This window comes from Microtus pennsylvanicus, chromosome 11, assembly GCF_037038515.1.
Source record: "Microtus pennsylvanicus isolate mMicPen1 chromosome 11, mMicPen1.hap1, whole genome shotgun sequence".
Lineage (NCBI taxonomy): Eukaryota > Metazoa > Chordata > Mammalia > Rodentia > Cricetidae > Microtus > Microtus pennsylvanicus.
In genome coordinates, this window is record NC_134589.1 from 47,861,995 (window position 1) to 47,888,586 (window position 26,592).

At 47.9% G+C, this 26,592-nt stretch overlaps 1 protein-coding gene across 1 annotated transcript; it reads right to left on the bottom strand.

Annotated features, from left to right (window-relative positions):
* Window positions 1–541: 541 nt before the first annotated feature.
* Window positions 542–22,925, bottom strand: Trpv1 (transient receptor potential cation channel subfamily V member 1). The gene is made up of 15 exons (XM_075942381.1): window positions 22,645–22,925; window positions 21,813–21,985; window positions 21,579–21,731; window positions 21,078–21,218; window positions 20,674–20,972; window positions 19,685–19,864; window positions 17,025–17,183; window positions 15,463–15,558; window positions 13,579–13,649; window positions 11,200–11,365; window positions 10,726–10,792; window positions 8,963–9,285; window positions 8,375–8,502; window positions 7,819–7,934; window positions 542–1,427 (listed from the first exon to the last, which is right to left on the bottom strand). Exons 1-15 carry the CDS (start codon window positions 22,923–22,925, stop codon window positions 1,255–1,257), a joined length of 2,526 nt encoding a protein of 841 aa, XP_075798496.1. The 3' UTR covers window positions 542–1,254.
* Window positions 22,926–26,592: the final 3,667 nt, after the last annotated feature.

Consider the following 26,592-nt stretch of genomic DNA (forward strand, 5'->3'; position numbering starts at 1 on the left):
TGCCTTTAATTCTAGCACTCAAGAGGCAGATGGATCTCTGTAAATTTGAGGCCAGCCTGGTCTACAGAGTAAGTTCCATGCAAGTCAGGGCTACAGTGAAATCCTATCTTTAAAAAAAAAAAAAAAAGTCCCATTTTCCCACTGTCTCTTTCTCTGTCCTGACATTTCCTCACACTCTGAGCTGATAGACTTTTTATCCGTTCTCATTGTCATTGCTGTGCCCTGTACACATAGCAGTGTTCCTCTGTGATCTCCGCTCCAGGCTTCTGCCTTGAATCTCTGCCTTGGCTTCCCTTGATGATGGGCTGCCACCTGTAAGATTAAATAAACCTTTTTCTCCCCAGGTTGCTTTTGACCAGAGTGTTTTATCACACACACATACACACACACACACACACGGGGGAGAACACAGACTGAAGAGAGAACCACCTAGCAATGTCAGCCCAATTATTATCACCAAGTTCATACTTATTATAAAGAATATCTGCAGACACATACAGAGTTTATTTTGTGAATTACAGGACTAACATTGGGAGGTGCATTTAGCACAGCAGGAAGTGGAGCAGGATTGTGATTATGGCAAAAGAAAGATCATTAAAAACTTCCTGCCATGTCTCCTGGATTGAAAACTTCCTGACATGTCCTTTGGATATGGTTTTGTATTTTTTTTTTGAAACAACAATGAAGCTAATACTTTGTAAAGACTAATATTCTACATTGAAGAGGAAAGTCACTTTGGAACAACTTGATTCTGCTGGAATTGGGAACGAGACTAGCATCCCCCACCTTCTCTGGGCTTGTCAAATGACAGACTCCTCCAAAGCCTCTCAGGGCAGGTAAGACAGTCAACACAGTGTAGAGGAGAAAGGTTTCAGCATTTTATATCAAAGCAAGTATTTAAAGGTTGTTTTCCTGGACTACATCTGCTCCTATCCCAACAGTCCAAAAATCCAATAAAGCCAGGGTGTAACATGTGTCCAAGTGGAGATTTGCTCTGTTTAAACAAAGCTTGTACACAGCTGAAGGCCAAATGTTTGAAAATTCGCCTGAAGACAGTCATGGTTGGATGCAGATCTCTTCCCACGCAACCTCCCACTTTTCCACAGCATTCCCTGTGACGTCCTAGGATTGTGCCTAGGCAGGCACAGAATGGACCCAGGCAACGACAGGACTCCATGTTCCCTGAGCACACCCTTCCCCCACAGAGGCAATGGGCCATCCAAAGGCCCAGCATTGACCCCTGGATGGTGTCCCTCACTTCTCCTCTGGGGCCATGGAGTCCTTGAAGACCTCAGCATCCTCTGGCTTAAGGGATCCTGCAAAATGCTTCAGATGAACTTCCTCAGGCTGGGTGGTGTGCCTCTCTCGAGTGCTTGCATCCCTCAGAAGGGGAACCAGGGCAAAGTTCTTCCAGTTTCTCCCTGCAACTGAAAGGCAACAAAATCATTAGCACCTTCGATACAACAAAACAAGTATGGGTTTATTGGTAGGCCTCACATCTCCAGATGAAAGGAGACCTAGGTACCCCTCAATCAAAGAAACCTCTCTTTAAAGCAGACAGAGACCATGACAGAAACCACAACTGGATATAATGCAGAGATCAGTAGGTTGTGGGGAACCCATCCCCAGGGGATACATCATCAACACAACTCCTACACCTAAAGCTCAGGTAATGTTTTGGAAGAGGGAGCAAAGACTGTAAGAGCCAGAGGACCAGGAAGTCTGCTATTAGACTGTCTCCTAGAGATGGCTGCCTAAATAAGACCTAAATAATGACAATATCAATAGACATGATAACACAGAAGAAGAAAATCTCAGAGTCCCACCCCTGGACAAAGAACTACAGGCAACTAATGGCTGCTGAGAGAGGAGGAATTAGCCTCTCCCAGGGCAAGCTCCATATTGGTTACCCAATACAAAGTGGTATCCTGGAAATCATACACACACTAACAACAAAAGCAAACTCAGAAGGTTATGTTTATATATTTGTGCATATAAATATGTGCATACATATCTATAATAACAAATAATGGGAGTACCTGGAAGGGGTTGAAAGGAGGTGACATAGGAGGGGTTAGAAGGAAGAAAATATGGTATTATATTTTAATTTTAAAATATATTTTTAAAAAAATCTTAGCCAGGTATAGTAGCACACACCTTTAATCCCAACACTCAGGAGGCTGAAACAGGTGAAATTCTGTGAGTTCAAGGCCAGCCTGGTCTACAGCATGAATTCCAAGACAGCCAAGGCTACATAGTGAGACCCTGCCTGGAAAAAATTCTTCAAACTCTTGGATCCATGAAGTTTCCTCTTCCCCTCATCCACGCAGGTAACATCTCTCTCTCTCTCTCTCTCTCTCTCTCTCTCTCTCTCTCTCTCTCTCTCTCTCTCTCTCTCTGTCTCTCTCTCTCTCTCTCTCTCTCTCTGTGTGTGTGTGTGTGTGTGTGTGTGTGTGTGTATTCGTGTGTGTGTATTCGTGTGTGTGTATTGGTAAATAAGTATATTTATTTGGTTTTTTATTGATTTTATTGGCTATACATTTTTCTCTGCCCCCTTTCCTTCCTCTCCCCTTCAACCCTCTCTCATGGTCCCCATGCTCCCAATTTACTCAGGATATCTTGTCTTTTTCTACTTCCCATTAGATCAGATCCATGTATGTCTCTCTTAGGGTTCTCATTGTTGTCTAGATTCTCTGATATTGTGGTTTGTAGGCTGGTTTTCTTTGATTTATGTTTAAAAATCACATATGAGTGAGTAAATTGATAATTGTCTTTCTGGGTCTGGGTTACCTCACTCAATATGATGTTTTCTAGCTCCATCCATTTTTCTGCAAAATTCAAGATGTCATTATTTTTTTCTGCTGTGCAATACTCCATTGTATAAATGTACCACAATTTCCTTATTCATTCTTCGGTCAAGGGGCATTTAGGTTGTTTCCAGGTTCTGGCTATGACAAACAATGCTGCTATGAACATAGTTGAGCACATGTCTTTGTGGTATGATTGAGCATCCTTTGGGTACATACCCAAAAGTGGTATTGCTGGGTCTTGAGGAAGGTTGTTTCCTAATTTTCTGAGAAATTGCCATACTGATATCCAAAGGAGCTGTACCACCTTGCACTCCCACCAGCAATGCAAAAGTGTTCCCTTTACCCCACAACCTCTCCAGCATAAGTTGTCATCAGTGTTTTTTATCTGGGCCATTCTTACAGGTGTAAGATGGAATCTCAGAATTGTTTTTATTTGCATTTCTCTGATGACTAAGGATGTTGAGCATTTCCTTAAGTATCTTTCAGCCATTTTAGATTCCTCTGTTGAGAGTTCTCTGTTTAGGTCTGTACTCCATTTTTATTGGATTATTTGTTCTTTTGATGACCAGTTTCTTGAGTTCTTTGTATATTTTGAAGATCAGACCTCTGTCTGATGTGGGGTTGGTAAAAATCTTTTCCCATTCTGTAGGCTGTCGTTTTGTCTTGTTGACTGTGTCCTTTGCTTTACAGAAACTTTTCAGATTCAGAAGGTCCCATTTATTAATTGTTTCTCCCAGTGTCTGTGCTACTGAGGTTCTATTTAAGAAGTGGTCTCCTGTGCCAATGCATTCAAGTGTACATCCCACTTTCTCTTCTATGAGGTTCAGTGTGGCTGGCTTTATGTTGAGGTCTTTGATCCATTTGGACTTGAGTTTTTGCATAGTGATAGATATGGATCGATTTTCGTTCTTCTACATGTTGATATCCAGTTATGGCAGCACCATTTGTTAAATATGCTTTCTTTCTTCCATTTGATATTTTTTGCTTCTTTGTCAAAAATCAGGTGTTTGAAGGAGTGTAGATTAATATTTGAGTCTTTGACTCAGTTCCATTGGTCCTCCTGTCTGTTTTGATACCAATTCCAGGCTGTTTTCAGTACTGTAGCTCTGTAGTAGAGTTTGAAGTCAGGGATTGTGATGCCTCCAGAAGTTCTTTAATTGTACAAGATTGTTCTGGCTATCTTGGGTTTTTTTGCTTTTCCATATGAAGTTGAATACCATTCTTTCGAGGTCTGTGAAGAATTTTGTTGGGATTTTGATGGGCATTGCATTGAATCTGTAGATTGCTTTTGGTAAGATTGCCCATTTTTACTATGTTAATTCTGCCTACCCAAAAGCATGAGAGATCTTTCCACTTTCTGGTGTCTTCTTTAATTTCTTTCTTCAAAGACTTAAAGTTCTTGTCATACAAGTCTTCCACTTGTTTGGTTACAGTTATTCTGAGATATTTTATGCTATTTGTGGCTATTGTGAAGGGTATTGATTCTCTGATTGTTTTCCCCAGCCCTTTTATCATCTGTGTACAGGAGGGCTACTGATTTTTTTTAGTTAATCTTGTGTCCTTCTACATTGCTGAAAGTGTTTATGAGTTGTAGAAGTTCCTTGGTAGAATTTTGGGGATCTCTTATGTAAACTATCATATCATCAGCAAATAGTGAGAGTTTGACTTCTTCTTTTCTGATTTGTATCCCCTTGATCTCCTTTTGGTGTACTATTGCTCTAGCTAGGACCTCAAGAACTATATTGAATAGATATGGAGAGAGTGGACAACCTTGTCTTGTTCCTTATTTCAGTGGGATCACTGGGAGTTTCTCTTCATTTAGTTTGATGCTGGCTGTTGGCTTGTTGTGTATTGCCTTTATTATGTTTACATATGTTCCTTGTATCCCTGCTCTCTCCAAGACCTTTATCATGAAGGGATGTTGTATTTTGTTGAAAGCTTTTTCCCAAGTAACATCTTAAGGTCTCTTCTTCTCCCAGGCACTGGCAAACCTGTGACCTCATGAGTCTATCACACACCTGTTTCCACCTGTATTACCTGGCTCCCTAAACGGGAGGGTAAAGAGGTTTCTGCAATGCAACTCCACATTGGGCAATTCTTAAGTTATGAACAGCAGCCAAGAAAAATTAAGACTTAGAGACAAGGTCCAAGCAGGGCGTAGAAGCTGAGGAAAACACCAAGGGAGACCTGGTGACACTGGGCTTCAAATAAGAACTTTGGCAAGAACTAAAGCCCCAAGGAACTCTTAAGGAAGACTAGTTATTATTGTCCATCAATATACTGACCACTAACTGGCTGGGAAGTGGAGACACCCAGCTTAGGAACTGTTGGCCTAGCCAGTTCCAGGGTCTCCAGAGCATCTAAAGTTCCCAGTACCATTCACCATATCCTCATTCTCGTACCAAGACTCCCCACGCACTCCCTAGTTCCTTCACCGACCACCTATTCCTCCCTCTCCTGCATTCTCCCACTTCTTCCATCCACATGCAGCTGGGCAGGGAGGGGTCCTTGTTATCCAAATTATCAGACTATCATCACTAGAGTTACTACTGTTACAGAAGTGAGAAAGCAAAATCCTGAAGGAATGGTCCCTAAGAAATAGGTATAAAGTGTAAAATCTGTTATTAAACCCCACAGCTTCTGTTCCAAATCACTGGTCCGACTGGATAAAGGTTCATTGAGAGGTATAGTGTAAAGGGCATGGTGTCCTTGTGCTCACAGATAAAGCACTAGGGAAACCAAGAATGTTCAACACTCGGGGTTGTCTCCTCAGGTGAGGAGATACACACCTGTTTTCCACCCAGAAGGCTGGGAGTGGATGTGGTTGATAGCTGGCCGCTCTATGCGATCTGTAGGGCCAGGCCTCACCCAAATCCCCTCCCCCAGACTATTATGTTTATCCCACACTCTACCTCCCTAGACCTTTATCCTGACCATTGTTTCTCAGTCAATAAAACCCATCCTTAAGGGTGATGTCATGTGTACTGTGTAGCTGGGTAACCTCTACAATGACCTAGACCACACCAGATCCTCTCCTAGGCCCTTAAGTTATAGAAACCATTCTTATGGAAGAGGTCATACGTGTTTTGCAAAAGAGTTTCAGTGCAGTCATGTCTTAAGCTTTATTGTGATAATTATCACTAGGAAACTTTTCCCAAAATGGTACCATATTTAAATATGTCTAAAATAAACTGCCCTGTCTCAGATTCTAGAAGTCTGAACCAACACTAGCTCACTAAGTCAGTGAGAGGATCATGGTAGGCCACTCAAATCACGCACAGCCATCTTTGAGTAGCTCTCAGAAAATGTTAGCCTGACTGACAAATCGAAGAAAAGATAATGAGCAAAGGTGGCAATTAGACCAGGGAGTCTTTCCATTTGCAGTCCCAGGAAAATCACCAAACTTCTGGGGACCCATTTGAAAACAAGGAAGCCCAAGGGCAGGGAACTGCTTTCCAAAAGTGAGCCGCTTTTTTCTGTGCTAGAGATGGAATCCAGACTGGTTTCACAAGCTAGCCCAGTACTTGACCCTGGGCTACATCACCAGCCCGCTAATGAGCACTGATGAAGTAGATCTCCATACAATCTTGTTGCTCGTGACAACCATAAACTGTGAAAAATGCCATTCAGCAGATGTGTTTAGACTTGAGGTGACAGATGTAAGATTCTACAAACCCTAAGAGAAGCGGCATTCACAAGGGAAGCCCTATCAATACCCTGGCTCTGCTTAGCGACAATTTTAGCAACTGTAGTACAGTGAACAGCCATCCTAGCGGAGCATGGAATTTCCCCTGAGAGAGAAGGAAGCAGTCGCGGGGCAGCTGACACAGTTAAGATCAGTAACACGGAGCATAGGGGAACAAGTGTGGGATGCTGGAGGGTTGGTCAGCTTTGGGGCAGGGTGGTTACCCAGAAGTAGTTGCTGAGAACTAGACCCTGCTTGCTGATGGTGAGCTCTCAAGATACTTGATAGATAATGGCTGTAATGGGGTTGGAAGTGGGGCAGACATATTTAACTCAAGTATAAGAAAGGAACTCAGCCAGTGTGTGGAAACACCCTTACACTCACTTATGCCTGGCACAAGCTCAAGGCGATTCCTAAGTAAGTGAAGTACCGTTTAGTATATAAAATAATAATAAATAAATAAATAATAAAATATATAAATATAAAATGTAAAAAGATACATAAAGGTAACTGAATCCAGGCTTTCCACAGTATCTTATCTACCATGTCCAGCACACAATCTGAACATACTGGACCTAAAAGGGAATCCAAGAAAATGTGGTTCTCTGTCACAAAAAAAAAGAAAAAAGAAAAAAAATAGCAGTCAAGAGAAATGGATGCCACGATAGCCCAGATGTTGGGTTTAGCTAGAGACCTTTGAACTCAGAACCCTGTGTTGGTAGGTGGCGAGTACTACCTCTGAGCCAGTCCATCCCTTAGCAGATAGAAATTGTAAAGTAACATTCCTATGTTCAAAGAAGCAGAGGAAAGCATACTCCTAATGAGGGAATGGCTGGAAGACCTCAGCAAAGAAATAGAACCTTCAGCACAGGAGAAATGGGAGCTCTAAAATCAAAAGGCTTAAAACTTGAAGTGTGAAATTCTACACAAGGGATTAATAACAATTTGGAGCTGACTAAAAACGGGGGGGCTCAATGAATATGAAGGCTTCTGCAAAAATACTATGTGGTCCAACACCCAGAGTCTCAAGCTATGGGTTGTGACCCCCTATGGGGTCATATAGCCAAATGTGAGGGCCATTAAAATGCTGGTGACATGAAAGGTTTTCTGAACACGCAATGACCAAAAGTTAATCTGAAAACAATGAGTCCAAGGAGCGCCTAGCAGAGCTGCACAGGCGTGTCCGGGGACACGCAGCAGTCACTAGCATGTGGATGGCCGGCATCTGTCACTGCTACACAGCCCAGGTCCTTTGTGAGGAAAGTCAACATGGAGTAGGAAACCCCCCCTTCCCAGAGTCAGGCCCCACCCATCCCAACTCACCTCGGCCTGACCTCAGGGAGAAGCTCAGGGTGCGCTTGACGCCCTCACAGTTGCCCGGGTCCTCATTGATGATGCCCACGTTGGTGTTCCAGGTAGTCCAGTTCACCTCATCCACCCTGTGGGGAAAGGGACAGGATCCAGGGCCAGCTGTCTAAGGCCGAGCCCATCAGGATGAAGACACAGCAGGTGGAGGACCGACAGGGCTTGTTTCACGGACAATCCGTCCTTTCTAACCACTCCAAAAGGTCCAGGAATTTTAACACTGGATTCCTAGGTTTGGCTCTGTTCACCAGGCAGTCATTTTTGAACCCCTCAAGTCTTTCAGGGCTTCATATTGGAAGTCCTGCCTCCTGAGATCTCAGCGGGTGTCTTGTGCCCACAGCTGAGTCCTATGTGGCCCTTGGACCTGCTGCTGGCTTTGAGAGTTCCCTAAGCCTGTGACTGGTCCCAGGGAGTCCTGAGCCCAGCCTCTACACCCTCTTCTGGCTCTCGATGGGTCCTGAATGCCCTGGACTGAGAGCAGGAGCTCTCAGCTTCGACTCCTGCTTTGCCTTACCTGAAACACCACCGGTAATCATCCTTGCCATCCGGCGTGAACCCCACCTGTAGGAGCTTGCCGGAGCGGAAGGCCTTCCTCATGCATTTCAGGAAACTCTTCTCTGTGTCCAGGATGGTGATGGCTCTCTGACAGAAAGGGGAAATAGGCCTTCCTGGATCACCATCTCCAGAATCTCTCCCAGCCCCAGCAACCTCCAAGCTGGCCCTGAGGTACCTCCTATAGCAGGTCTGTTTCCAAAGCCTGGCAGGCACATGCTCCATGAAGAAGATGGGCCAAGCCTGCCTATACCTGGCTATTTACTGCCTACTGAGTCCAGGAAGGCAACCCTACAAACTGATGGCGCTTACCAAGGGATCACTGGTGACCTGTGTGACATGAGAGTCTCAAACATGAGACTACCAGGTCTAAACCCTGGCTCTGCTACCAGCCAGGCATGTGACTGGAAACACAGACAGATGACATCTCTAAAGCTCAGTGCTTCTGGCCCCTACTTAGTCCTATAGGAGCTCATGTGCCCCACTGTGTGACAGCAAGGGACAGTCAACACCTTCGAGGCTGCATGCCCTGCCCCACTCCGTGGCCCACCTGCAGCTTCCAGATGTTCTTGCTCTCTTGTGCGATCTTGTTGACCGTCTCGCCCATGAGGGCGATGAGCATGTTGAGCAGGAGGATGTAGGTGAGGATGACGTAGGCCAGTAACAGGATGATGAAGACAGCCTTGAAGTCGTAGTTCTCGGTGAACTCCAAGTCGCCCATGCCGATGGTGAACTTGAACAGCTCCAGACACGTGGAGTACAGGCTGTTGTAGGAGTTGTCGGGTGGCCTGCAGGCAGGCCCGCGCCACCTGTGTGGGGTAGACTCCACAGGCACAGAGTCATTCTTCCCATCCTCAATTAGTGTCACCACGGCTGTTGGTCACAGGAGAAGGGGGTGTGAAGGATGGAAAACTGGACCCCAGACTCCCTGATACATACCTCTCCTACCCCGCACCCGGCAGCAGGAAGGCCACCCGGTTATGTAGCATCTCCCCCTCCCAGACTATCAGAAAGTTGTAATAACACACGGCTTTCTTATAATAAGAGCTTTGAATTGATCTAGTAGAAAAGGTGTTTGAAGAAATATGCAAAGCTATGTCGACCATGTACATACAGAGGCCTTTGTATAATATGCAACGTGCCTAAAAGGACAGGAAGCCTGAGTCACTTTGCCAGCCACACCATGTCTTCTAAAGATCCACTCTATAATCACGGATGTCGAGCAACTCAAAGCAGAGTGGCCTCTGCTAATATTCTTCTTTGGAAGTGTACTGCAGAGCCTGAGTACCGCTAAGCAGCCATGTGCTGTCCATACTGTGCATCCGAGAACACCCTAAGCCCAATCCCTTCTTGTACTAATATGCAGAACTTCAGATCAGGTGCCACAGCCCATACCTATCAGCGTCCCTAGTCACCAATGTTCAACCCTCCTAGACAGGAGTTCTAAAATAAACCACAGAGTGGGAGCAGAGATGGGCATGCCTCAGGACCCACGTAACCACAGAACCCAAAGGAGAACAGAGGCAGGGGCATTGCTAACAACAGGATGTGGACCAGGTAGAGGGGCCGAGGATCGGCTTGAAGGGGCTCCCAAGGACCAGATCTCAGCTTCAAAATAACTGATGATAGTAAGGGTTATGCCTCACGTGACAGTGAGAATCTATAGGGAATAAAAAGAACCCCCAAGGCCATCCATCCTCGTGTTTAAAAAAAAAAAAATTGAATTGAGGAGATGAGAAAAGCTCTTCCTTATGATAAAATGCCAGGGACTAAAGAGGCACTGAATGGTGGGGTTAGGGAATCATGAAGGCTGGGGTTGTAGCTCAGTGGGCGCTGGCCTGGAATGTATTAGACCCTGGGTTCGATCTCCAGAACCAGGAATGAAGAATGGAAGGGATGAGAAAGGGAGGGGAGGAGTGGGGAAGGGAAGGAAAAGAGAGACAAAGACAGAGAAGAGACAGACGAGGAAATGGAGATTTTTAAAATGTTTAAATTGGGGAATCTGCATAAGAAGAAAGGAATCATCTGTACTACTCTTGAAAGTTTCCTGTGAGTCTGAAATAGTATTGAAATAAGTTGGATAAAAACTGGGCCAAAATGGAGCTGTACGGCAAGCAAGTAGCACAGTAGCCTCATCCATCGCATTTCCAAGTTCTCGGGCTCTTGCTGATGTGTGTTCTGTCTATCCCTCGGTCACCTGCAAGAATGCACCTGTCGTCCCCACCCGGCTCCTCCTCCCCCAGCCCTGCAGAGCCTGAGGAGGTCAGGTGAGCAGCACACCTGCCTTCCACCAGCTTTGACTCATCCCGTTACCTGTGGAAAATCCAAACAAGAACACGAGGTAGACGAACATGAATCGGCACAGGTCCCTGAGGATCATCTGCAGGAAAGAGCAGGCTGGTAAAAGGCAAGTCCAACCATGGTAGGAACACAGGAATGATCAGGGTTGCATCAGCCTAGAGCGACAAGAGGGTATGTGACAGGAACCTGCAGTGGGCTAGGCTCTGTGGTTTCCAGCTCAGACGTCATGAGGAAATGACTCCCACCTCTCCCATGGCTTTGGCTCCGGTTGGGAGATGGCGGTTTGGAATGCAAAGGCAACAAGTTTGAAGAAAACCTGCAGGCTTGGGTCAATGCCGGGTTGCTTGATTCTAGGGAAATAAATGGGCTAAGGGCTAAACAAATGGCTCCATAGAGGATACAGAGAGGCTGAAAAGAATGCATAGGGCAGTATCTCACATCCGTGGGGCAAACAGAGCTCTGTGGGAAACACGCTTGGGAACCCACCTTTTCAATCATGACAGCATAGATGCCCATCTGCTGGAATCCTCTGGTATAGTAGAGCATGTTGGTCCAGCCCATGGCGAGGGAGAACACCATGGAAGCCACGTACTCCTTGCGATGGCTAAAGTACAGTACCACAGACGCCAGCATGAACAGAGACTGCACAAAGCTGAGGGCAGAGGCAAAGTCGTTCAACTTAGGAAAAAGGCCCAGGCTGCAAGAATCGCAAGAGTGAGAATGTAGCCATGCAGGGGCTGGGGCTGTGCTGTCCCAGCAGGTACAGGGAGGAAAATGTATGGCAAGTTAGAGGGGAAATTTTATTCTTCAAAATTTTATTCAATGTAAATATAATGTAGATGCTCCTTGACTTACGATAGTTTTATCCTGCGCAATCCATTGTTTTTTGAAAATATAAGTGAGAAATGTACTGAATAGCCCAGCCTACTGATGAAGAGCTCTTACACACGGCACTCTACAGCATCTGCTGCTTCCCCTCTGAGCAGCACCACTGAAACACTCAAGGATGTCCAGAAAACAAGAAAGACCAAGAAAGAGAAAGAAGTGAGAAAGAGATGGGAGCCGTGAGAATCCCAAGGCTGGCAACAGAAAGACGTGTCAGGTGAAAGAAGGATCAGGCTGGAAAATAAACCAGTCTCAAAGAGAAAACAGGAAAGAAGGTATGGTGGACACCTCTGTCACCCCAGCACTCCAGAATCAAAGGCAGGAGGATTGCTGCGAGTTAGAATAGAGGGTAATTTGGGTTACATAGAAAGGCCCTGTCTCAAACAAAAGAAAGAAAACTCTAGGAAGAGATCCCTCAGGGGGAGAAAAGTGATCTGGCCATGTGTTACAACTTCTAAATCTGATTTTGAAGAAAACTGCACCTGCTTTAGGATGTGTGGGAAGAATTAACATTGTCTACAGAGAAAACTAAACAAGGGAAAATTAAGGGAATGGTAATCTGATAAGTCAGAAGAAACAAACCACAAACAAGTAATAGAACTATTACAAAGCTGTTTGACACTTAGGAATATTTACAAAGGGACAAGAATGCAAATGAAGATTACTGACTAAAACAAATACTATATAATCACATTGGAATTGTGGAAAAGGGGAAGCAGATGGGAAGGAGGATGCTAAATCCTTCTCTGTGGCATGAGTATGTGTCAGAAGAACGAGCCCAAGTGGGTTTCAGAGAAAGGGAAGGGTTGGGGGTAGGAAACTCCTGGCTTTGAGTATAAGAATTCTTACACTCTTATGAGTTATATCAGTATGTTTGAGTAGTTTTGATAACATAAAAGTAATATATATTTACTGGTATAATTGCATGCATGTGCATGTATATGTGTGTTTTAACGTGACTGTAATGTGGCTGTAACTTTTAGGAATGGAATCTTAAGTCTACTCCTACAGTGCTATGTAGGGGAACATTTCTCCTTTATGCAAATAGGTATTGTGCTTACCGATTGCTATAGACCCGAAAGATTGAGCTTGCCCTTTGAAACTAAAATAAAGGTATTTGAAGATTACCATGAGAACATGAGGCTTATGTATCCTAGGAACAAGCTCGTCACAATAGCACCAGAAATCAACTCCTTAGTCACACCAGAAGCAAAAAGAGAAGCCCCTGGACTAAGAGAAACCTGGGCATCAGAAGAGAGTTTAAGTCCAGATCCTAGGAAACCCGTGGTGGAAAGCCTTCTGTGCAGGATGAGGCTCACAGGGTCTAGTCTATTTTATGAACAGAGGCTGTGCGACACCTGTGCCTTTGTTTATCCATCTCCTCTAAAAGCAGTGGCCCCCAACCAGGAGCACATGCCACCACCCACAAGAAAAGAACTGTTGGTATTTATCTGCGGGCGTTTTGATAATCAAGCCTGGAAGTGGGGGGTGGGGGGGAAGCTATTGGACAGAGGCCTGGGATGCTGCTAGACACTCAGTGTATGAACAATCTCTTTCTCAACAACTGTGAATTATGTAGTCCAAAATGTCCGTGAAGTTGGAATGAAAAGCAAACAAATTTTTTAAAATCTACCTTAAAGACTAGAGATTCTTGAAGGCAAGAACTATGTATAGTTCACCTCCGTCTCCCAGTGTCGACCCAGTGAACAGCAGAAGGATGCACACTCGGTGAACAAAGGGAAGGAAGGGACCCCCTAACTCCACCAGTAAATCATGCGACACCATGACACAGTCAGCCAACCCCAGCACCTGACATTTATCTGGCAGTGTAAACAGTTGATATTCACTCATCTGATGAATATTTGTTGAGCGCCTCCCACCATTGCTTCAGCCTGCCTACTGAGGCCCGCCCTGCTATGTGCCTGTTCAAGCATAGGTGAGAGAATGAAGGAGCTAAACGGAACACAAAGCAGCACTTACAAAAGTATCTCGCTGTAGCTGTCCACAAACAAACTCTTGAGGGATGGCCGCCTCTGCAGGAAATACTGAATCTGTGAGGGAACAGACAGAGTAAGTTTCTGGGAAGTTTAGATGTGGCTGAACAGGGAAGCTCCTGGTGTCTTTCGGAGGGCCAGCATGCTGGAACACTGGCGTGGGTTCCAGCAGACTGTGAAGAACGGAGCAGTAGCAATCAAGCTAATTGGAAGGGTGATGTCATGTGACTCATGGAGATCTTTAAAAACATTGACTACAATAACAAGTGTCTCTAGAAGGCAATTCGGAAAGAAACAGATCATCAAAATGCTATGAGCTGCTGTATCCCATGGTAGAGCTGAGAAACCTCTTTGCTTCTAACTTGTTCTCCCAGCACCACCTTCCTTTATGATAAATGAGCATAGCATTATCGTAAAAATCCCTTTATGCTTTTGTAGTATGGTTGGGCATCTCTTGGGTATATTGCCAAGAGTGGTATTGCTGGATCCTGAGGTAGGTTGACTCCCAATTTTCTGAGAAACCGCCACACTGATTTCCAAAGTGGTTGCACAAGTTTGCATTCTCACCAGCAATTATTTGTAATAGCCAGAAACAACCTAGATGCCCCTCAATGGAATAATGGATAAAGAAAGTGTGGCACATCTACACATTAGAGTACTACTCAGCCATAAAAAATAATGACATCTTGAATTTTGCATGGAAATAGAAAACACTATCCTGAGTGAGATAGCCCAGACCCAAAAATATGAATATGGTATGTACTCACTCATTAGTGGATTCTAACCATAAACAAAGGACATTGAGCCTATAGTTTGCGATCCTAGAGAAGCTAAGTAATAAGGTGAACCCAAATAAAAACACATATAGATCCTCTTAGAAAATGGAAGCAGACAAGATCGCCAGGCAAAAGTTGGGAGCATGGGGGTGGGGTGGGGAAAAGGGGAGAGGGGGAAAGAGAAGAGAGAAGGGAAGGGTTGGGGTGAGCTTGGGGGAGTGGGGTGGTTGAGATGGAGGAAACATGGATATGGGAGCAGGGAAGAAGATATCTTAATTAAGGGAGCCATTTTGAGCTTGGCAAGAGGCTTGGCTCTAGAGGGGTTCCCAGGTGTCCACGGGGATGTCCCCAGCTAAGACCCCAGGCAGTGGAAGGGAGGGTGCCTGAACACTCAGGAGGCACAGGCAGGTGGATCTCTGTGAGTTTGAGGTCTACAAGAGCTTGTTCCAGGACAGTCTCCAAAGCTACAAAGAAACCCTGCCTCGAAAAACCAAAAAAAAAAAAAAAAAGAATGCAACAACAGAATAAACTACATAGAGAGAACTCAAGTCAAAATTATATAATAATAATATAAATAATGATGATGATTTCAAATTCTGCATTCAGGTCTCTCTTCATGGAGTTCTCACCCCTCTTGAGTCTCACTCAAGGAAAGCGAAACTAAAAAGCATAAATCCCATGTCTTCCCTAAACTCAAGTTTATACGGGGAAGTTGACATAAAATTAAAAAAAAAAAAGCTCCCAAGTTAAAAGAAAAAGCCGCAGGGCCTGAGGAGATGCCTCAGCAAAGTACTTGATGTGTGCATGAGACCAGCAGGTGCAGCAGCATTACACATCTGTAAGTCGTGCTGGGTAGGGAGTGCCCTGGGGCTCGCTGGCCAGGCAATCGAAGACCCCTCCCACAAGACAGTGGTGGAGGTCTGCCTGTCTTGCCTGATTGTCATGGGTCCTTAGGATGGCCACCCACTGGATGGCCCCTGCAACACAGTCATGAACACCCAGAGGATTCTCAGCTGCACTCACTCAGCTCCCAGTGGGTCCCTTGACTTTTGTCAGGGACAATAGAAGCCCACAACTTCTGAAAGAATGCTTACCCCTCGGAAGAAGAAGTAGACTCCTCCCAACACAGACAGGATCTCTCCAGTGACTCGGAAATAGTCTCCAACGGTGTTCCTCAGCTTATAGGGAGGCTGTGAGGCACAGAGAGCCCAGAGAGCTTATGGGGGCCGGGGGGCTGTGAGGCACAGAGAGGCCAGCGACTCCACTCACTCACTCATTGACCCATTCAGCAAACATTCACCGGGGCCACCAGGTACCCAGCCTTACAGTTCAGACTTGGCCCTGCCTAGGAGACAGGCCTCCCTCTGTTGAAAGAGAGAAGCAGAGGCCTGGCAAAGTGATTCCATGGAAACCTGAGAACTGAATTTGGTCCCCGGAACCCATGATGGAAGGACAGAACTGATTCCAAAAAGTTGTTTGTTTCCAATCCTGATCTCTGCATGTGCACTATGACACGTGCTCGCACGTGTGCGCACGTGTGTGTGTGTGTGTGTGTGTGTGTGTGTGTGTGTGTGTCACATACATACATCACAACAACAACAACCAATAAACAACGAGGTACTAGGGGAACATCTGCAAGAAGATTCCTCTGTGGGTCTGATTGCCTGAGTCTCTGGGTATCAGAGGATCCTTGCAGGGCTGTGCTGTCTCCCAAGCAATGTCCCTTCCCAAGGATCTGAGTGGACGGGAGCAGGGGACAGGGTAGGTGGAGGTGCTCTTACAGACCTGGTGCACTGGAATCCCATTCTCCCCACAGCCTGTGATGTCCTCCACACGCCCGTGAACATCACCCTCGTGTCGCAGCCATTTTCTGGGAGGATCCCCTTGACGCTTTGTCAGCACTAGCTCACTCCCTCCTCTCATTTATTAGCAGACTTCTCCTCTCTCTAACAACGTGTGTGTCCCTTCTTTTGTTATTTTGTTATGATGCTGGAGTGCTGGGAATCAAACCTAAGGCTTTGCACATCCTAGGCAAGCACCATGCCGCTGAGCTATACCCATTATCAATTTTCTTTTCTTTTCAAATGAAGTCATTAAATGCCCTTTATACACAGATAGAACTCAAGCTTTTAAATTAAATTTACAGGTAAAAATGTTCCAGAAATAGGGTAGAAAATTAGTGATCTGGGTATTAAATGAGAAGGTTCAATTCAGAAACACACTGAACTAAGAGATGGAACCCAGCCTGACACAGAAGAAGTACTCAAGGGCATAGGTCTAAGGAGCAAATTTGTAACAAGCAGGTGAGTCAAACAGTGCAGGCTAGCAGGTAGCAATGGAATTGGGGCTTGTACCATCCTATGATCTCCAGACACCCAGGGGCAACTGCCTCCCCAATCCTGAATCTTCATACTCAGGAGCCTCAAGGCTCATGTGCTCTACTTCCCAGAACCATGGACTTAAAAGACAAAATCCAGGCACAGGCCAGCCTGCAAGAGGGGAAACTAAGGGCAGAAAGCAAGGCTCTCCAAGCAGCCTTTCTACCTCTCAGTGAGCTAGGAAGGGGTGGCAGGCAAGGTCTGGACCTGGAGCCAATAGCATCTCAGGAGAGTACCCCACCCCAACCCCCAGATAGGGCCCGTGCTCCTGTCCGCACCAAGCCTTCCACAGGCCGATAGTAGGCAGCCGTGGTGAAGATGATCATATACAAGCAGTAGACGAAGAAGTTGAAGTAGAAGATGCGCTTGATAAATCTGTCCCACTTGTCCTGTAGGAGTCTGTTCAAAGGTTCCACCAGAAGCATGTCATGGCGGTTCTATGGGAGCAGAGAGAAGTGAGGCTCACTCTTGCACCAGCAGCTACCTGAATAGCTACACCAGCCCACGGCACTCCTCACACCTGTGTAGCCCATACAGTCAAGGAAGAATGCCCCCTCAGCCAGCCAAGCAACCAAGGGTCACCGGAGGTCTGAACCGCTGTACAGCCAGGGCCTTGGGCTGGCCCCAGCTCTGCTGCGGTTCCTTGAGTGAGCCACCCTCTTAACTTTAGTGTCTCCGTGAGTACACTGACTGGGAAGAAACTGGACAAGCCCTAAGACAGTGGTTCTCAACCTGGGGGTCAAACGATCCTTTCACAGGGGTGGCCTATGACCATCAGAAACCACAGACATTTATGTTATAATTCATAACTAGCAAAATTAAAGTTATGAAATAGCAATGAAAATAACTTTATGGTTGGGGGGGTCACCACAACATGAGGGTCACAGCGTTAGGAAGGTTGAGAACCACCACTCGAAGTGCTCAAGCAAGACTTCATCATCTCCCACATCCCGATCCCATTATCTCTAGCAACTCTCTTCACTCCCAGGGCAAGAGGATGATTCTTGGGGGGGGGGGGGGCACAGTCTACACTCTTCACTTCTCATGAAGTTGGCTTTAGGCAAAGCCTCACATCCAAAGGCTTGGACAGCTCACAGGACCTAGAACGTAGAACAGATGAACCCAAGGCAGCTTGCTCTCGCCTCCTGCTTTCTGTTTGGGCTCTACCACAGAGGCCCCGTTGTGCGACTCCTTGAATACTTTGGGGATGGGAAGCCTCACTCCCTCACGCCAGAGCTTCTAAACGGGTGCTAACTGCAGGGGTGATCTGTTATTGGCATACATTTAGTCATCTCGGCCTTCCACCAGCCTGCCTGCTCAAGCCGAATGGCCCAAGATAAGCCCACACTCCAATCCCCAGAAAAAAACGGGGACAAGAATTGTTGGTGGCTGGGCTGGAGAGACGGCTCAGAGGTTAAGAGCACTGGTTGCTCTTCCAGAGGTCCTGAGTTCAATTCCCAGCAACCATATGGTGCAACCATCCATAATGAGATCTGGTGCCCTCTTCTGGCATGCAGGCGGAACACTGTATACATAATAAATAAACTTTAAAAAAAAAAAAAAAAAAAAGAATTGTTGGTGGCTGCCCCAGAGCTTTCTCTCCTCCAGATTAAATTCCTCAGTCTGTAGTGAGGGCATTCCCTTTTCAGACCACCCTATAAGAACTCAGAAGTCACATTTAGCATGGCCGCCTAGGCGGGGCTGACAGGACAAACTAGACCAGGCCTCACCTTTCTTGGACTCTGATTCTATAACTACAGCTCCATCCTGTGAAGTGCTATGGTAACCCCTCACTGCCTCCACTGGAGTCTGCTTCTGGAGCCTGGAGTGTCACTCTAGGAAGAGGGGACAGGTGAGGTGGCCTTCCACCCAATGAAGGTAGGCTAGTACTCAGTAATGCTTCACTTGGAGCCAGAAATATTAAATAGAATGCCATCCTCAGTACACAAAAGTAACCTCTAGATAAAGGACCCAAAATGAAATTCCCTACAAATGAGAGGGAAGAGAACAGAGAAGGGCCGCTGTGTGACTCCGTAAAGAACAGGCCTTCAGAGCACAGCACACAATCCAGAAGCCAAAAAAGAAAAAGAGCGACCAGCTTAACCCTATCAGAATGAAAACCGTAAGTTTTTTTTCATTTTCATAAGTAAAGGGTGCTGTAAAAGCCAAGAGACAAACGGGGAGGAGAAGCAACACCACACTGCAGCAGGAGAGAAAAGGCTGATGATTCATTTGGAAGCGAGAGGTCTATAAACCAGAATAAACCAGCAAATAGTCCTGTAAACCTTAGGAGACCCACCAAGGTACAAAAGGCCAGTAAATGCATAACAATGCCCCGCCTCACCACAGGGTGGGTCAACCCACGACTTACAGTCCTAGCACTCTGGAGGGAGGAGAGTCAGGAGTTCAAAGCTGGCCTGGGCTGCATAGCCAGCCCCATCTCAAAAAGCAAGAAGAAATAGGGTAAGATTTAGAGACAGCAATTTCATGTGTCTTTCACTGAAAAATCCCCAGGCTCGTGTCAGTGGCCTGCGGAGTGGTGAGCAGCTGCAAACAACTTGACCGTCCTGTGGGAGGGACACTGGGCAACAGCTTTAAACAGGCAGATATCTGGGTGCCAATATAAAGCTAACTACAACACACACCAATGAGTGAAAACAATTGCTTATCCTACAGGGTGTATAGTATGAGCCCATTCACACAAATTAAAAAAACTCTCTGGAGCTTTTCACACGGTATCGAAGGGAGCTGTCCTTATCGCTGGACTTCCGAAATGTTCTCATTTTTATGAGCGAATGGCTATCATTCGTTTGCTAAGGGAAACATAATGGAAAGGAGGAGGGGCACGGCTGCAGGACACAGGCTCCTAACAGCAGCGTTTCATGTGAGAGACGAGACGGATGGAGCTTGGGCAAGGGCGCTGGCCTTGGCCACTCACAGGGGTCTCGCTGCTGCTGTAGGCGATCACCTCCAGAACTGAGTTCTTCTCGCAGGTGTCAATGCAGGACAGGTCATAAAGGGAGGAGTGCACCGGCCCATAGGCCCATTCCGTGAATTTCCTGGACAGGTGCCGGCACTCAGGTTCATGGATCTCCCTCTGGAGAATGTAAGCCAAGACCTGTAGCAGGTAGGAGAGCCCTATTGGGTCAGTCAGGGCCACGCCACAGGCTGCTTCCCCATGCAGGCTCTGAGCTCCTCTGAAAAATGCACTTAGCTTCCCACCTCCACCAGGAACCCAACCCAAGCCCCAGCAACTAGTTAGATCCACTAACTAGCTGCTTTTAGCCCCAGCTGCATTACACCAGGGCCTCAAGATTTACAGTCCTTCTGTGAAGGACAGTGGTGGCCCCTTCTAGAAAACCTTCAGCCAGAAGGAAATAATCAAAGTCTAAGGAAGCAATAAGCCAGTCCTGATGGTTTGTGGCTGTACTCACAGCACTCAGAAGGCTGGGACAGGAGGATCACTGCAACTTTGAGACCAGCCTAGTCTTAAATGGGCAGGGATAGCTTTCCAGTATCTCTACTATTGAGAAAGCCCCTCCCCTCCAATTCAAGCAGCCCCAGACACATCATCAGCCTTACCTGACATCATTCATAGGACCCTGATTTGGCTGGGGCCTGGTCTACCTGGTCTGCTCCAAGTTTCCCCCTTAGGACCCTCCTTATATTCCAAAATTCTCACTCACCCTAGTAAAATAACAATCAGCCTCTTCTCTCAACCTAGACTACATACACACACACACACACACACACACACACACACACACACACACACACATCCCTGCTTGATGGTTTCTGCTCACAGCTCCTCTGACTCACACTAACAGCCCCATTAGCTGGTGGAATTAGAGTCCGGTACACACAGTCCTCTATCCAGACCCCCTCCCTGCCTGATAATAGCAGCTCCAGCCAAAGCACCCACCCTACCCCAATCTTCCCAGTGCTAGCTGCCAGAGCTAGTGGAGTGAGCCCCTTTTTGTTGGTGAGTTCTTCCAGCTTCAGGGTGGGGTGGAGTTTGGCCCCCAGGATCAGGATCTCGTTGTACATGTTTGTCACGAACTTGGTGTTGTCAGCTGTATTATCTGCCACCTCCACCAGGGCATGTAACACCGTGTTGCCCACCGAATCCTGGGCACTGATGTCTGCTTGCTGCCAGGAGTTCTGCAGCAGGAACTTCACAATGGCCAGCTGGTTAGTGCATGCAGCCAGCGACAGAGGTAGCTCACCTGCAGCCAACACAGGGTCCTCAGTGGGGCCCCAGGAATGAGACTGGCTAGTCCCTGAATGACTGGGTCTCTAGCTCCCTTATGTATGCCACATGGCCTCCCTACCAAAGTAGAAGCCGGGCCGCCCTTTGGTTTTCTTGAAGAAGTCTCCATTGGCCGCAGCCTGCACGTCTGCTCCGTTCTCTACCAAGAGGGTCACCAGTGCCATGTTTCGCCTCTCAATGGCAATGTGCAGTGCTGTCTGGCCTGCAGAGGGAAGCTCAGTTAGCCTTGTGATTACAGCCCAGAGAGATGCACCCCCAGAGAAGGCCCCTAGCAGGTAGCAACTGTGGAAGAAGCACACAGAAAACGCCAGCCTCACAGTGGGAGGCCAGGATCCACAAATGAAGCCAGGAAAATCGTGAAGCAGGAACAGAACAGAAAATACCAAGCTGCAAAAGAGAGGAGTCAGAGGGAGATAGGAGGGAAGGACAGTCAGCAGGAGAGCAGCAGCGATCCCAGGAAGGAGACTGATCCGAACCAGAACGCAACATTGTGGCAGGAAGTGGGGCAACCCCCTCAGGGCGTAGGTGTGCTGTAGCTGCACCAGGCCACCCCCCACCTCACCCTTGTAGTAGCTGTCTGTGTAGCTGGCATTGACAAACTGCTTCAGGCTGTCAGTCTGCCGTGCGACATCCAGGAGCAGAGCGATGGTGTCGTTCTGCCCGTTGTGCAGGTTGAGCATAGCTTTTAGCAGACAGGTCTTCCCTGTCTCTGGGTCTGAAGGGCAGAGAGAGGGTCAAAACCAGGCCAGGGTTGGAAAATGGCCCCCTCCTGGGAAGCCAGCCCTCAAAGGGCCACCTTTGAATTCGCTGTCAGTCAGGCGCTTCTTGCTCTTCTGCAGAAAGGACAGCAGGCTCTCCAACTCCTGGCAGTTACTCTGAGCCACAGCATCGAAGATGCTCCTGCGGTCATAGAGCCTAGGGGGCTTCTCCACGCCGACACCGGTGGAGACAGAGTCCTGGGATGCCTGCCTGGGAAATAAATTACACCCTCAACTCGGGCCCTGCTCTGCCCTGAAGCCTTTGGGGCTTCTGAAGCCCCAAGGCAAACCAGGCAGTTTAGGAAACAAATCTAATGGGGATCCTGGGGCACAACTGTCCATCCCATCATGCCCCTGACCTGTCTATAGAGAGACTGGAGAAAGTCTTTGCTATTGTCACCTCTTCTACCCAGTTGCCTTCCTTCTGGGGCTCAGAAGACAGAATCCTAGAGGGAAAGCAGGGTTGGCTTGGCCTCTGATGAATGAAGACATCTTCACACTACCCAGAAGCCACCTTGTGACTCCTGGCCCTGCCTCAGAGGACGTAGGAAAGCTGATAGGTTCTTCCCCTGAACTGTTTGTCTACTTAGTCCACAAGATCCTAACCTTGACTTTGAAGTCTAAGTTTTTGGGTCTGGTGAGCATTCAGGGCCTGGAAATCCTGGCAGCTGGGATCAGTATACACACTCCAACTTCTGTGACTGTGTGTCCAGTGAGGGTACAAGAGTGTGGGCCAGACCACCTCTGAAGGCTTAAAAGTTCTGTGACTTTTAACCCAGAAGCAAGACCGCTCTGAGGAGTTAGCCCATGGCTGGGACTGCCACTGGTGGAACCACTTGGGTCTTGGAAAGGAAGGACCTCCAGATTTACCTGACACAGGCAGGCCCATCCCCAGGCCTCTGGGTAATGACAACAGAGCTGACGGTGATAATAGGGCAGGAGGCCAGTCCGCCTTCCTCGTAAGGGCAATCCATAGGGGAGGCCTCCTCTGAGTCACCCTTCCCAAAAAGCCGGGTGCGACTCCTGGTCGTGAAGATGTGGGGCTTGGCTGGAGACGGCCTGGAGTTAAGATCTCTGTCCGGAGGATCCAGGCAGTTCTCTTGAAGTGGGTGCTCAGACTCCCCCGAGTCTAAGCCATCCCATTTCTTCATCTTTCCCAGATCCTCTGTGGCCCAATGTGCAACCTGTGGGTAGCCACAAAGATGAGGTCTGTGCCCATCTGGGGGACCACAACTCCTCATCCCCTCCCCGCTCTCCTTGTCAAGGCTCCCGTGAAGCAGGACACCGCAAAAGCCCAATTAGTACTGCCCTGCAGAAGCTTTTAGGGCTGTGCCTTCCACTCCAGCAGCCCTGGGGAAACAGAACTGTACTTCCCACGGGGTCCTGTGGCCACAGTGGTCAAGCTCCCCACCTTAGAGCCAGCAAGCTCTGAGGCTGAGGTCAGAAGCCTCCCACCCCTGAGATTATCTGGGGCTCAGCAGCCTGGTTTGTTCTTCCTTCCTCCGCATACCACATTAGAGAAAGGACATGGAGGAACTAACTCAGTAGTGAGACCAACGGGTTGACCAAGCCCCAAGGAGCCAGGCAGTCCATGTTCGTGGAAGATGGTGATGCCCCCGTCTATGCTGTATAAACTCGTGTGCCAGGTGCCAACGGTCACATGTACCACCTCCCTTTGCCCTTCCACACAGCTGCAGCAACCGAGTGTCAGGAGGGGACTGATGTGTGGAGCATGTATGCAAGCCTTGGGTCATTTTTGTGAAACTGGTGTGTTTCCAGCATCTCCGCCTATGCTTTGTGGCATCATTTGCTGTGGGGTTAGCAGGTGTTCTAGACCTGAACCTCTAGACGTAAGCTAGTTCCTCAGATGGGTGCTCTCCACTTAAGTGGGGACCAACACTCTTTCTCCCCATCTCCCATGGTCCCCCTCCACCTGCTGACCATCCTGCTCCCTGGTGCCCAGGTCTCTCCTGGATCAGGGACCTTTGCTCCCATGGTGCCACCAGATGGAGTGTTTTCCCCTCCCCTTCCCTGCCCAAATATTCCCACCTTTCAAATGCCTTCTCCCCTCAGGACCCAACACGGGTCTACCCACATCCACAAAGCCCCCCTCCATTCCCTGATCATTCAGAGAGGCCAGGCTCCTGCCTAGCCATCCTGATAGACCTTTTAGCACAGTCTGCCTTAGAGTGAGCTATATCTGTCTACCTGCTTGACTCCTCCCATGCCCTGTGACCTGCTGTGTCCCTTCATACCAAGGCTCAGGGCCCATCATGGAAGAAGAGGCAGAGAGTTTGCAAGGGCCAAGGGTCCGGGGGGAAATGAAACACTGTCTTCAGGACACGATAGGGCTGCTGCCCTGGTGGACTCTCAGCAGCTGCAGTTTTCCATGCAAGACGGATTCTACCCACACTGAAGAGCAAGGTCTCGGGAGGCTCCATCCCTAACTCTGAGTTATTGCTAGTCGGTGGCTGCTGAGGAGCGAAAAGTTGGTTTTCTTCCGGAGTGTGGCCCCTGGTAGGTTGCCTGTACTCCGGTGGATGATCCCATATCTATGCACATCAGGGGTTCACTCGGTTCGGGTATTTAGAAGAACAAGGAAGAGGAGGCATGGGCAGGAGACACGGAGCACAGTGAGGCTAAGAGGGTAGATGTGATCAAAGTGCATTGTGCTTGCGTGTGAAATTCTCAAAGAATAAATTCTGATAACTATTTTTAGAAAAGGAAAGGCTGTGCTGGACTCTGGAAATCAGAGCGATCAGACCCAGGCTGTCATCCGTCTCAGATCACAGTCCGTTAGGGAAACGAGCAGCCCAGCCGCATCTCCATGCTGGAAAGCAGCCACTGACAGAGGCTGAGGAGGTCTCTCGAGTCCTGCATTTCCAAGGGAAAGTTCAGGCAGCACAAACCCTGAGCGCATGGCCAGGCCAGGCCCACAAATCGGCTGCGGACTAATATTCACAACCAAGAAAAACCAAATGAGGGGCCCTGACCAGCCCCAACCTGCGCCTGGCAGAGCATAGCTGCTTCCCAGCTGGTCTGCTCTCGGGAGCACCTAAGGGTGTGGGATCCGTCAGAGCCACTGCCACAGAGAGTGCTTCCAGACACAGAAAACCCTCTTCTAACCGCTCCTCCTCTGTTCAGCTTGCCATTCAGCCCCATCTACACTGTGCTGCAGCTCAGACAGGAGACAGGGGAACAATAGAACCGGAAGCTGCAGGCCTAGAAGGCCAAGGAACAGACTGGAAACATGATTAGGCAGGCAGCAGGAAGCCAAGCAAAGGTTTGGAATTACGGAGCCGGGTGCTGCTGTAGGCCTTCGAAAGACAGTTTCCTGCCAAGGACCTGTTGTTCGTAGTCTGGGGAGGCTGTAGTGATTTTAAAAGCTCAGCATGGTGTGGGGTGTGATTCAGTGGTGGAACGGTACTGAACGTACATGAAGCCCTGGGTTCCATTCCCAGCGCAACAAAAATCTACTAAAAATAAATAAATGATAGGCACAGGGAACAAATGAGAATAAGCATGGTCATTATATTTGAGCACATCCTATGATCAACACATCCACCTATATTCACCTAATTCTTGCATCTCTAAGAGGTAAATCTTCCCCAGATGTGGAAGCTGAAGCCAGAGAGGTTACGTTGTTTCCCAGATGTCACACAGTGACCAGGAGGAGCCCGGATTTGACTGAGAGCATCTCTAGCACTCTGCCACCTCTCCGACTCCTTCCTCTGGGACCAGACAGAAGTCCCAAACCTAAAGCAACCTCCTGATCAAGCAAGTATCCCAAGATCCCCCAAGCCCCAAACAAAGTACAGAAAAGGTTCACGGCCAATGCCTCACTCTCTCCAGAATGTCCGCAGCTGACCCTTGGATAACGCTGGCTGCAAACCCAAGAATAAAGCAATCCTGATGAGCTGAACCACTCGACAAGAGAGATGCCACCAGCAGGACTCTCCATGAACTTTGCAGCAAGGTTCTTGGCTGGGTCTTTGCCTCTTCCTTGGACTGATCCCAATCTAACCAAACCAGGAACTGGGATGCAGCCCACAAGTCACTGTGAATCATCACCGCACTTTCTGCATCCAGTTCCCCCTGGAAACTAAGCTTCTCCCAGTCTAAGGGTAAGATGATTAGTGGGGCAGCGGGGGAGGAGGGAGGGCATGGGCAAAGGAAGGGAAGGGAATGGGACAAGATAGTCTGTCATAGCCATGACTAAAGTATGTCTGGACATGAGCCCCATAGGGATGCCCCAGTCACAGAAGAAGGTGTTATAGTGACCCGGGGAATTCAGCCATGCTTTCTGCAGACACTTGTTGGTTTTCTGATGGAGGCAGGGGTTCTGGTTCATGCCAGGGCCATGAACTCATGATGCACTCCAGGGCTGGGCTGTCTTGAAAACCCACCCTCCAAGACCCACTTTAACTCTGGGTCTGCATTTCCTTGCCAATGGGTGGAGAGTATTCCTCCTTTCTCTCCAGACCATGGGGGCATTCTGGGGGGTGCTTCTCCCACTTGCCTCTGTGCCCCAAACCTCCCTCCCCATTAAGACCTAGAGAGCATCTCCTTCTGGCTACCTGTGATTTTAAGAAGCTGAGAAAGCATGGCCAGCTACATCACGCCCATTTCTACCCAGCCCAAGCATCAACTCAGGAAAGACAGAGAACTGAGCAGGGTTTCCAATGTATATGCCAGGAAGGAAGGACATAGGGGCTCTGCTAAGAACAGAGAGGAACCAGCACAAGAAGCCAGGCTGCCCCCACCCAGCCCTGCACCTCTCTGTACAGAGGCCAGCACCCTGACCGCATCCAGCTGTGC

What these genes read in the sequence shown, in the direction of transcription:
- Trpv1 (XM_075942381.1), bottom strand. Translation starts at nt 22,925, where the DNA reads ATGAAGAAATGGGATGGCTTAGACTCGGGGGAGTCTGAGCACCCACTT. An exon ending in CTTGTTTGGATTTTCCACAG is followed by an intron (nt 9,286 to 10,725) that starts GTAACGGGATGA and finishes TGTGACCAACAG; the next exon opens with CCGTGGTGACACTAATTGAG. An exon ending in GATTACCGGTGGTGTTTCAG is followed by an intron (nt 7,935 to 8,374) that starts GTAAGGCAAAGC and finishes CTTTCCCCACAG; the next exon opens with GGTGGATGAGGTGAACTGGA.